Below are 12,475 nucleotides of genomic sequence, written 5' to 3'. Positions count from 1 at the left end.
ACGGGGATGCTCTCTGCCTGAGAGGGGTTGGAGTAAATGAATGCTCAGGCACTCCTAACGCAAGGCTCTGCCTGACGGGGAAACAAGACCTTTTGCTTCCTTCTAGGACACAGCACCCATTCAACTGGTTTCATTGGCAGTTCTAGGTCATCGCCTAGCCCATAGAGAACCAGACGTTTTAAGAAGTTGTCTCCATGGGGAAATAGCCCAGAATGCCTATTCTGTATTCCTTCTCTGCATGGACACGCTTCTTCCTACCTCCAAGTGGATTAACCGTACTGCAAAAATGCATTCTTTATGCTGAATAAGTGTCTGCAGGGGCAGTCAGTGTGGAATAGCTGTTACGTGTTAAATGACCACCATTGCACGCTGCAATAACTTCCCCATGAGCCCCTAGTCAGCGAGGCCCCAAAATCTTGCTGCATTTCTTCCCACCTTGTCTCTGCATCTTAATTGCTCACTCCCATTTTTTGTGCCAGTTCTTTACACTGGAACAAGCTCACAATTAATATCACTTAACTTCCCTCTTCTTTCAACAACACCCATCTGGTCCGCAAGATGTTCTAGCTCTTGTGATTATTAGCGACAAAACTGTGTGTGTTGAATCAACTCATGCTTTTTAGCCTGTAACAAACTCCTGTGAGCAGGGACAGTTCTCTGGCGCACAATCTGTCCGTGAATCACTAGATACAGCTATGGCACTGCATGCCTAAATAATAGGGATACGTGCCAGAGAACTGGACAAATGCACGAGATCTAAAAAGCTAACTTCTGTAGGGCAGAAATGAGTAAGCTGCTCTTTAAAGAGCAAATAAGAGGCTTCAGTTCTCCAATCTGTGGAACAGCAAATTGTGAATTCATATATCCTTTTAATTTCAAATTGACTCTATAACTAGCACATTTCATGAGCTCAGGAATGGCTGCATGCTCCAATGCTGAATACTTTTTTTAATGGCCTGCAATAGGCAATGTTGAATTAAGTGATAACGTTGCTTTGCAGTCTGTACGGTGTATAAATGTGTTCTGATGGAGAAATTAACCTGAATAAATGGTTCTAGTTCTTTCCACCAAGAAAAGAGGCTGTTGCAAATGAACTATTTGTGAGGCTGGAGTTAGAATGGACTGAGCATGAGCTTTTTCTTTCTGGCAGTTAAGTAACAAAGTATTATCTGGGGAGAAGGTGTTTTTAAAAACCCACCGCTTCAGTTTAGGGCCCTCGTTTCATCTACACATGCCCTCTGTGTCTTCTTACCAAGGTGGTTTCCTTTCCCGTTTGAAATCCTTGACTGTGACTTGGTGTGTTTGCGATTTCCTCTGCATGCCTCATCCCACACCTTCCTACGTTGTGTACGTTACAGAACTCTGGTGTGGATTAAGGCCTAACCAACAAGTTTGTAAACCAAATCAAAACACTACCAGTTTTCCAGCAAAGGGGCTCATGCTCCTCCTGCTTCCTTGTCCTGTTAGCAACCAGAATACCACTGGCAGGGTTTCCCTACCAAGTCTCTGGATTTGTGGGTGCACTCCAAGCCCAGATGGCGGATCTCTGAATCTAGGCTTTTTATTAGGCTTGATCACATGCCCTCTGCAACGTTTCCATGCTCCATAACTTGTGTATTAAAAATCAAAAAGCCTGTGGTGTGTGTTTTGAGGATAGGACCTAGTTGTATTTTAAAATCCATTACCATATTCTAGTCCTCGCAGGTTCTGAATGCTGTCTGTGTAGTGTTGTTTAGCAATGGCTGTCCTTCTGACTGGTACTTGTAGGTTTATGAATATGCTCACACACGGTGAAAGAGCCACACATGCCTAGAACCCCATTGAATTAGCATGGCGAAGGCACAATAGCCTGTAGCTGGTGATGGTGATATAGCCAGCATTGCATCTTTGGCACCCCAGTCAAAATGACCATATACCCACTTCACAGCTAGGTCAGTTGAGAAGCAGTCTTTGACAGAAGTTCACAGTAAAGCTTGAACATATGGATCTTGCAGGGGTTTAAGCCACTCTCTACCCCAGCCTTTCATGTGATCTCCCTTGGAGCTGTGAGTTCAAATTATATTGGTAAACCGCAGGCCATAAACTCCTTGAAGTGTGTGAAAAAGTAGCATCCCCAGTTCAAAATAGGGATTGTGACTAGCATTGTTATCCTGTGTAAAAGTTACCAGTTCATCTAATGTGGAAAGTTGCACACAAGTGTTGGCTTATACAAGCGACTGGGCAGAATTTCATGCTGTACGTTGTAGAGACCATAAAAACCACTGACTGAGGGGATGAGATGTTCTGTTCCTTTCTCCAGCTGATTAATATTCTTGTCCCACTGAGCACTTGGGTTCAATCACACTGCCAATTAGTCACTTAAATTGGCCTCAGCTCGTAGCATGTGGCATGCTACCAAGTACTGTTGACATAAGATTTATATGAGCAACTCCTTTTAGGATGAATGAAGCGTTACTACACGGGCTTTGTGGCATGTACATTGCAAAGCAGTTGTACGTATCCACCTTACTGTTTATATCCAACACACAGGAACAGCACAAGCACTGGAAAGGCGTGTGGGATAGAGTGGGTACATGACTAACTCGATGCTGGGTCAAGACCTGGATTGTACTCCCAAAGGCCTTCGGTGCATAACTTTAGGCTAGTGACTTAATTGCATCAAATGGTGAGGCTGCTTTTCTATGTGATGTTCCTGTGAGGCTCCATCCTAAGCACCAAATGCTTTCAGATCCTAGGTCCTATTAAAGAAGTGTTATGGAATATAAACTATCTCCTGAAAAGTGAGGACATACCACAGTAAACAGTTGATAGCAAATGCCACTAATGTCATCGGGATTAAGCTGGGTAGGCTGCAGGCCAGCTTACCCCTCTCCTGACTCCCTAGCAACCTGTGTTGTGTCCCCTATCTAGGTTGGTGCCAAAGCTGGTTTCATTGCCCTTTGTAGAGCATAGGTGGGAAGATGGATGGGTTTTGAAATGACTAGACTTGTTAGGCACAAACAAAGCTAACAGGCAATCTGCTACATTGGAACAGAGCTACGGGTCTCCTCTTTGCATCACCTCACTATACTTCAATCTGCAGTTAAAAACCAGGGTTGTATCTACCACCTGTGTTACACTTCACCAAATTTTATTGTGCTCACACCTGGAGATCAAAGAACCCCTTCACACAGCAGTTCCCAAACTCGGAGAGAGTGTGCACCACCAATTTAAAATGATACAACCTTAAGTACCACCAGCAAACTTTTGTCATATAATTATAATAAATGTGTTGACACATACCACTGACAGGTTGTCTGTGTACCACTGGTGGTACCCGTACCACAGATTGGGAACCGCTGCCCTAGCATTTATAAAACCGACTATCAATTTGACTTGTGTGAAGCTGATTAATTGAAAAAGTTATCTGGCTTCTGACAGGGCAATCTTTTTTAAAATAATGTTTCCTGCAACACTTGGCTATATTAAGGCTATATTATATGGGTTTTCCAGGTCCCTTGTCTGCCCTTTTAAAAGGATCTCTTCAGCAGGAAAGAAACAATGACCTTAAGTGTACTCCAAGTGTCATTACATGCGCAACAGATTTCTTTTGTTGTTGTTTTCAGTCTGTCATCTTTATGCATCCCTAGCTTTACATACGGTTCAGACAGGGATGGATCCCCCCATTGATGTTTAGAACAAGCTGCAAGAGACAACTTGCACAAACTTAGGCTTTGTTTTCAAATACACCCTAGCAGTAACTGGGATGCCCTAACTATAACTTCAGTTCAAAGCAAAATGTGAATTGCTGTTTTCTGCACTTGCATTAAGCCTGAAACTCTGTCCTGGGGAATGGAACTGTCATAGTTCTGAAAGAGGAAAACCAATCTTTCTGGTGAATTATGTAGACTGGAAAATACATTAGAGATGTGCATGTGGTGAGTTATCAAGAGAAAACCCAAAGGCAGATATTGCTTTGTCCTCACACAATTGGCAGGATTAACTTGGCTGTCATGTTCTAGTATTTTACAATATTGTGTTAAAAAATGTTGGGTACATTCCCACTGCAGGTACTGCCATGTCATAAACAGATGCAGAACAGGACTCCATATGTATGTATGTGGAGAAGATCCCAGAGCATCATGCAATTACCTTAGGCCACGGTACAAATACATGTGCCCAGTGGCTCTAGTGCCACTGCGAGATCTGCCAGCAGTGTGAATCTGGCACAGACGTGCCCCTTCTCTCTCGCTGGCATAGGAGATGAGGTCTGACCTGAGATGTAGCAGATGACCTAATTCTGTGTTAATCCTAAACTTTAATTTAACCTGCTGGACATACAGAGCAGCCCTTCAAATAACAGGCTGATTAGGGTGTGCAGAAGTGAACAGTGATCTCACGCACTCAGTATCCATTATCCACTTACTGTAAAGCATCTAGAACAACTTTCAGGTCCTTTCACTTGGGTGGCTATTTTATTTCGTAGTGTTTTTGTTACAATCACTGTGCCCAAATATTCCCCTCCACCCCTGTGATTTTAAAAGTGATCCATCCTGCATCATCACATGAGAAACTATACTTTCCCTTCAGGAAATGCAGAGGGGGACTTCTCAATCAAACAGGTAAAACCTACTGCAAGTTACCTTGATGTGTGGTAAAGAGAGTTCTTCCTTCCCAATGGACACACGTACACGCTACTCATTTATTTCTCTGGCAGACTTAAACATGTTTGAGAGCTCCCACGCTGAAATTTTCATCAGTTTTAAATACAGGTTTCTTGGAGTCCATAACTAAAATGTATTTTCAGAACAGTTCACCTACTTCGCTACCCACAGAATGAGACTGGCAGTTCCCCTTTTTTCTTACAGAACTCACTGGTTACTTGCAGAAACAAAACTATTTGAGAATAAATAGGGTGTCATGAAGGCAACGCAGTTGGAATACAACCAAAAAACTCTAGGAACTCGCATTTCCAGAGCTCTGGTAGATGCAATAGGCTGCGACTCCCCATTAGTAAGGCACATGGTGAACATAATGGCATGTGATTCGGCTAGTTCATTCTTTGGAGTCAAACATTCTGTGCCAGTAGTAGAGGAACGCTGGCGAGTTGGTGGCACCTATCACAATTAGCAGCAGTAGATACAGCGTCATCAGTACAGCAAAGTGATGGTTGGAAAACCAAGATTGACTAGAAGGCCTGTAGAGTGGGGGGGGAGGAAAACCCAAGAATTAGATCAGCTATCAGCCTGCCAATAAGATACACACATCTTACGTTAAAATCTTGCAAACTATTTATATCAAGTATTACTTTTTCCCTTATTTGCTTTTCATGCGCAGAAGCATGTCTTCATTTTGTACAGTTCTTGCATAAACGAGATCTGTGCATCTGGCTGCTCCCATATGCTCGTGACTTGGTAAGCAGGGTACTTACCTCCTGTGTTTCTGGGAATAGACTAATAAGTATTTAACTCGTAAAAGCTGATTGTTTGTGACAACAAAGTATTTCTGCGGCACGTCGCCCCCTTCGCTGTTCTTGACTCTCGCTCGTTTTCTGTCTATTTCTTCTGAGTCTGCATGAGAAGAGAAGGTTTGCTTGGGAGTGAAAAAGAGAGCAAAAGTGTGCATCCAAAATAACAGACTATTAGCAGCATAGGACTGGGACTTGAGTTCTGTTCCTGGCTCTAACTCGTGGATGTCAAACTTCATAGCCAGCCGGCGGCACTTCAACCTACTGAGTGGCTGCGGGGTCTGCATGGCCCGTGGAGGAAACAGGAATTTGAGGGTGTGGCGAACAGAGGCATGGCCCAATGCCAAAACTGGAGGCACAGATCACTGTTGGTGACACGTGAACCCCTGGGATGGGGAGGCATGAGTGACTGCTGCATTAATACCTGTAGCAGATCTACTTGCTCTATTGCTGCTGCATCTGGGTTCAGGCTGGGGGAAGGGGGTTTGACACCCCACTTTGACTCCAAACTTTCTTAGTATATTTTAGCATTCCCATGGGCTCTTCAAGTTGCCTTAAGGGTATGCCAGCCCCTACTGATCATCCCTGCCATAAAGGGTATTTTGGATTAGACTGGGTTGGGGGAAGAGGCATTTTAGAATAGCAGGAAGCAAACCTGGACTGCAATGCTGAGGAGTTGCAAACACCAACAGGGACAGGGAAACCATACTAGAGGACCTAGACCTGCAGACAGAAAGCAACCAAAGGAGATCCTGCTATAAGGGCACAGCCTTGCTGTGAGGTGAATGTGTATAAATCCAGAATGTCTGTTCTCCTGCAGTGACCTTGGCGTGGATCCATCTCTGCTCGCGCGTGAAATGAACCTGTGTCCTGGCACACGTGTTGTGATAGTACTGAAACTGCCTAAAAGGAAATGGGCTGCTGTTCTGGGGTGCCTGCTAAAGTCAGCAGGGTCCATTCCTAGAATTATATCACTTGTTCTGTTTTGTGGAAAGCTTCCCACTCAAACTCTCGCCGACTTTTTTTTTTTACCGGTCATCCAGAGAAGGCACCCCCATGCCTGGATTTCGCAGGAGTTCATCTAGGACATGTTTTACAATGTTAAACAACCACATTTTTGCACAACCTAGGGCCCAAGCACTGCTAATGAAATGCTAAACACAGACTCACCTTTCTTCTTCACCTGGCACTTTACATCTGGATGATCAATGATTTCACAGACAGCTACACAGCTCAGGATAGGCCCCAGCACACTTTTTTGCCACCCAAGACCATGAGGACTATACAGAAGTGCCAGGCTTAGATCACTGGTGAGATAAGTACCTTCACCAAACAAGGACGTCTGAAATGACAAAAAGAGGAGTGAAGAGAGTACATTCCATTAAAAGCATGAGCATCCAAACTGATCAAAACTACAGGACACAGATGTTCTTTCTTTCTAAACGTGTGCCTGTTGCTTGCAAATACGAGAAGAAACAGAACAATGAAAATGAAAATCTCCCTTGGACACCTGAACGCTCTTGGTCCGATTTGGTATAGGTCAAACTATTTCAGTTAGGGATGTGATCTCCCTCATGGATGAAGTTAGACCAATATAGCATACTCCCCTTATACAGGTATTCTAATATAATAAAAGGCTTAGTCTGTCTGTCTGTCTGTCTGTCCATAACGCTTTTGGGCAACTGTGCATGCACCACTGAAAATGTGGGCAGTGATCTTGGCTGCGCGGCCTGGGCTGCTTAGACCCAAGCTTGTGTCAGTAGCAAACACCCCAGCTGCCTGAGCAGTGGGGCTTGCCCCCCACCTCCCTGCCTGAAGGCAAAGGGGGGGAAATCATGGTGGTGGCACACCCCTGCTGCCTGGCCCTGATTTTCCCCCCACAATGAGCTGGCAGGGAGGGGGAAGCAGTAGGCAGGGAGGGAGGGAGGGAGATGGAGGTGGAGGTGGATGTGGAGCAGGGCCAGACCCAGAACAGCAGAGAGCAGGGTTGGGGGGTAGAGTAGGGCCAGACCGGCAGCGGCAGGGGGAGAGGAGGGTGGAGCAGGGCCAGACCCAAAGCAGCTGGGGGGGTGTAAAGGGGTGCAGGGCCAGACATGGGGCCTGGTCATTCTTGGGGGTAATTTGCCAGTAAGTTTTATAAGACTACAAGCACTCTTACACCACATCAGGGACACAGCTCTAAATGGCTCTAACTTTGCTGTTACAGTTAGAATGGTACAACTAGTATATGTGGGTGATGCCTTATTGAGGAACAGACACCTGCTTTCAAACAGAACAGCTTAGAAACACAAAATCAGCCACCTCAAATAAGAACATTCACCCATAAAGGGTGTTCCCTGTCTCCCACAATAACAGGCAATAACTTCGTATTGGGTGTCCCAACAGCTTCCAATTCAAGAAAAATGCATGCTCACAAACCCACAGTCTCCAACCACTGACATCCTTGCTAGCAGTCTCGGCAGATGTGAGGGATTCCAATGGCAGAGAGTATTAGAGGCAGTCCAGGGTTGAGACCACAGAGGGACAGTCTGCACTGCTCCTGTTTAAATATCTCTTTGGTTAGAGGGCTCCCACCTCCTGGGCGTCAGATGGGCCATTTTTTTTTTTTTTTTTTTTTAAGAGGCATTAAATACATTTGCTTTTCAGCATGTGGGGAAAAAAGGGGCTGTGGGGCTGGGGCTGCACCATCTGCAGATTTTAATCTGTCTGCATTACAAAGTCCAACACAACTGTATGCAAATACCACAAGTCAAGGAAAACAAATAGCAACAGGAGAACATGGAAAGAGTTTGCACACCTTGTTAAAGAAGCCATCAGCATTTATAAACAAATGCAAAATAAAGGTGTGTGTTAGTACCATAAAAGCTGGAAGCCTTACCCTATTTAAATGGCAGCATAAACCATTGTGCAGTATAGAATGGAAATTCTCCAAGCGGCTCCCGTGGAATGCATAGATAAGGTCCCTTTCTCCCTTGGTCTCGTCAAACTTGGCATTCATCTGATCACAATACACTACTTCAAACAGGAAGTCGGGCAAAGGAACAGCTACACTTGACGTACCTGTCAGTTCCTGGATTTTCTCGAACTGAAAGAAAGCAGAGTCCTTTTTTGTTTTTTAAGAGCTCTATGCTCACTGGAAATTTTCTTAGTGACTCGGTCTTTTCTAATTCCTTCATATGCTCTCTGTATACTGCATGCATGTACAATTCAGGTGCCAGTGCATGCTTTGTACTGGTCTCCTGTGCCACATGCAGCAAGTGCTGGCTTTGGGGCTCACTCTATGCAGCACAGGAGGTCAGTCCAGGCAGGCACATGCTGCCTACAGCATCCTGCTGGCCTGGCTCTGCGTACTGGCTCTGGCACACTTGGGCAGCCTGGGGCCCAAGCCAGGCAGGCGCGCAGCCAGGCCAGCACAAGTGCTGCATGCTGTGCGCCCCAAACCAACCTCCTGTGTTCTGTACAGCAGCAGGTACAGCCCACGTGCAGTAGGCAGAACAAGCTCTAGAGCTGGCACATGCTGCATGCAGCACGTGGGCTGGACCCAGCACCACAAGTACTGCATGCTTTGCAGGGGTTCAGTCCTGATCCAGTCTTCAGATAGGCCCAGCAACCCTCATCTAGCCTAGGGGGCCAGAGGAGTTTGATAACCTGATCTAGAATATACTATGGACCTAAGGGTTTATGCACATAATGGATGTTGGTTGCAACGTACGTTTTATAGGCAAAAAACTGGGACTGTCTGTGTTAAGTGCGTAGTCTGCTTAACTGCATATCTAGTATGCATATAGATAGGGATTGCAATGTAATCCCTATTACAGTAGGATCTCAGCACCTTGCAATCTTTATTCTTCCAATACCTAGTGCATGTTTTGGAGATGGGGAAACTGAGACATAATGTCACACAAGGAGTCTGCAATACAGTAGAGAAATGAACCCTGGTGTCCGGAGTCCCAGGCTGGATCCTGAATCATAAGACCAGCTGCTGTTCTCAGTGTGCTAGTATTTCTAGATAATAGACATGGTACAGTACTATTTTAAGGATTTCACAATCCAAAGGCAGGGCAGAGTAACAGCAGAACATGTAAACAGAGCGGCTGAGTCATGAAGCCACATATCAACAAGAGAAGGTTTGTGCTACCACAGAACTCAAAGGTTACAATCCAAAATTTGTCTTTAAAGATCTTATCACAGCTCATTTTGACCCACTCTTGCTTCTGTTCCTTAGCTATGGTGAGATGCTGTCTGGGGCAGAGTTAACTTTTTAATTTCATTGTTTTCCTCTTTGGATACTATGATAGTAATGCCAACCAACTGCAAGACCTGTAGTATCCCAGTCAGATGGTAATGGGGGAAAAAAACTTTTCTACATGCACAAAATGTGTTCACTTTAAGCATTTTTAAGGTCTTTATAACAATCAACCAATCCCAGGGGACAAAAGAATTTCTTAAACCCAAAGGTGCCTTAAAAAGGCAAATTTGCATCATACCACCTTGGTAAGAACTCACCTCTTGTTTCCTAGTACTTTGTATACTTAAGAATTTAGATGATAAAATCCAGCTAAACAGCTCCGATGTCTTTTTATCCGCGTCGGGAACAGACCTCAGAAGTTCTGTCAGGCTCGGCAAAGCGTTCGTATCTGCAAGCTAAGGCAAGAAAAGTGTTTTTAGGTTTGGCTTCTCTTCATCGTGGTTAAACAGAGACCTCTAGTGGAAATGAAATAATATTTCACTCTAATGAGGAACTTGATGTAGAAATGGAAATTGGTTTTCCACCTGAGATGCACCCCTGAAAAACCTGCACTGAGATTATGGATCAAAATTGGTCATTTATTCCAACTGTAAGGAAGCTGCACCGACTCTATATTCATCATCTCCAGGATATGCATAGGAACAATCAGCCATAAACCTTGGACATAGTCAACATATCGCAGGAGAGGCTATAATATCTGCACTTGGATAAAATTTGGCCAATTTAAAAACCCAAATCAAGGCCCAAGTAATTTTCCAGTCTGCACACAGTACAACAAATTGTACCTTGGAAACCTCCAAACCTAAGTCTGTCACTTTAGGGTTGACAATAGGTTTGGATCCTAAAGTCCTTGGTGATGTGTGAAGCACTTGGAAAATTGTACTTGCTCACTCACAAAATATCAGCCGCCTTCTCCACCCCCTTCATTAACTTGTTAACTGAACAACTGGCAGATATTTGTACATAAACCATTTAGTCAAGGCTGCTGACCTGTTTAGTCCTAGGTAAAACCACGTTCTCCACATTTCGCAAACCCACTCGATAGTTGCAAACAGTTTACCGATGAGTTGAGGAGCAGGGACCACGTTTTTAGGATGCCCTCTAAGGTGTTACCCAGGCATTTGACCCTCTAGAGCCTGTAGTGCAATAAATCTAGTAGTAGGACTGAGTCGGGGGGAGAAGGGAGCTCCTCCTCGTTACGCACACACTTGTGCGCTACACAACTACTCCGTGCCGAATTGGAAGCATCGCTAGTAACGTTTTTTTGAGCCTTTCTCCTTCACGCGGTGGGGATACGTGCTCCTGCGCACCGACGATCTCTTCGTCTGTCTGTTCTACGTCACGGCCGGTTTCCAACTTTGCAAAGTGACCCTCCGGGAGCGTTTCTGCCCCCGGCAGCGCCTTTTTTTTTTCTTTTATAAAAAAAGAAAGTTGCGTCTTGCTGAAACGGGCGGCTGCTCCTTACGGAGGAGGGCGGCCGTCCTCGAGGACGTTCCTGCTCCTCGGTCCTCGCCCGACGCCTTCGCGTCCTCTCGTTTTCTCTGCGAGAGAAAACGGCTCTTCGAGGGAAGTCGACGAGAAAAGCCGAGGACGACAAGACGCCGGGGTCCGTATCCCGCGGGCAACCCGACGCCGAGGGCCGCGCGGGGTGTGTAGCGACAACGCTGCGTGAGGAAGGGGAAGGTTAAAAGAAAGGAAAGCCAGCGTGGGGCCCGGCCTGCAGGAGGGACGGCGTTACCTCGCGGGCGCCCCACACACCCTTGGGTCTCGTTTGGACCCTGACACGCGCACTACACCCCCCCCGCCACACACACACACACACACACACACACACACTCACTACACCCCCCCCTCTCGCGCACACACACGCACACACCCCCGGGCCCTCACCAGCGCGTCGAAGTCCTTGTTGCGGGCGCGCCCGCGGGCGTAGCGGGCGGGGAAGGGCCGGAGCAGCGAGTCGCGCTTGTAGCTGCGCAGCGCCGCCGCGAACAGGCTGCAGCGCAGGTCGGCGGCCGCCACGTCCCCGCCCGCCGCCGCCGCCGCCGCCAGCCCGGGCCCCGCGGCCCGCATCCCTCCGCCACACGGCCCGGCCCGGCCCGGCCCGGCCTCTCCGGGGGCGGGCCCTCGCCGCCCGGCTCGGCGCGGCTCGGCTCGGCTCGGCCCGGCCCCCTCAGCACAGCGCCGGGCTTGCCGGAAACGCGCAACGCGGGGCCGGGCCGCGGGGCGCCGGGCGGGGCGCACCCGGGAGCGGCTTCAAGCGCTCGTTAGGCCGCGGGGCGCTCACTAGGCCGCTCAAAGTTGGGCTGCTTGGGGGCTGAGGCGCTCACTAGGCCGCTCAAAATTAGGCCTCTTGGGGGTGAAGGGGCTCACTAGGCCGCTCAAAGTTGGGCCACTTGGGGGTTGAAGCGCTCACTAGGCCTCTTGGGGGTGGAGGGGCTCACTAGGCCGCTCAAAGTTAGGCCGCTTGGGGGGGCAGAAGGGCTCATTAGACTACTCAAAGTTAAGCTGCTCGGGAGCTGAAGCGAAGGCCTCTCAAAGTTGGGCCTCTTGGGGATGGAAGCACATAGCGGCTCAAAGTTAGGCCTCTTGGGGGTGTAAGGGCTCACTAGGCCGCTCCACGCGCACCCCTCAGTGCCTGGTGCCCGGCGACGGCGTCACTGCTCCCGGCTCCGGATCAGCGGCCGGCACTTGTGCAGCTCAGCACGAGGTGCAACCGGGCCCTCGTCCCGGGCAGCTCGCGGCTACCACGCCCTAGTACACTATCAAATTGAGATGCC

The 12,475-nt window shown here is 47.5% G+C and overlaps 1 protein-coding gene across 1 annotated transcript; it reads right to left on the bottom strand.

The window, feature by feature from the left end:
* Positions 1 to 4,432: 4,432 nt before the first annotated feature.
* Positions 4,433 to 11,797, bottom strand: PARP16 (poly(ADP-ribose) polymerase family member 16). Its single transcript, XM_014605918.3, has 6 exons — positions 11,586 to 11,797; positions 9,953 to 10,090; positions 8,325 to 8,531; positions 6,617 to 6,788; positions 5,411 to 5,549; positions 4,433 to 5,176 (listed from the first exon to the last, which is right to left on the bottom strand). The coding sequence occupies exons 1-6, from the start codon at positions 11,766 to 11,768 to the stop codon at positions 5,035 to 5,037; spliced, it is 981 nt and encodes a 326-aa protein (XP_014461404.2). The 5' UTR covers positions 11,769 to 11,797; the 3' UTR covers positions 4,433 to 5,034.
* Positions 11,798 to 12,475: the final 678 nt, after the last annotated feature.

This window comes from Alligator mississippiensis, chromosome 11 (genome assembly GCF_030867095.1).
Source record: "Alligator mississippiensis isolate rAllMis1 chromosome 11, rAllMis1, whole genome shotgun sequence".
Lineage (NCBI taxonomy): Eukaryota > Metazoa > Chordata > Crocodylia > Alligatoridae > Alligator > Alligator mississippiensis.
The sequence above is the reverse complement of the archived record's forward strand: the minus strand, read 5'-3'. Positions and strand labels throughout refer to the sequence as shown.

Bases quoted from the DNA above. Each gene is read 5' to 3' on its own strand.
- PARP16 (XM_014605918.3), bottom strand. From the start codon at position 11,768: ATGCGGGCCGCGGGGCCCGGGCTGGCGGCGGCGGCGGCGGCGGGCGGG. The intron at 10,091-11,585 runs GTGAGGGCCCGG...TTCTTGCCTTAG, and splicing joins ACAAGGACTTCGACGCGCTG to CTTGCAGATACGAACGCTTT. The intron at 6,789-8,324 runs GTAAGGCTTCCA...TTGTCATTTCAG, and splicing joins TATGCTGCCATTTAAATAGG to ACGTCCTTGTTTGGTGAAGG.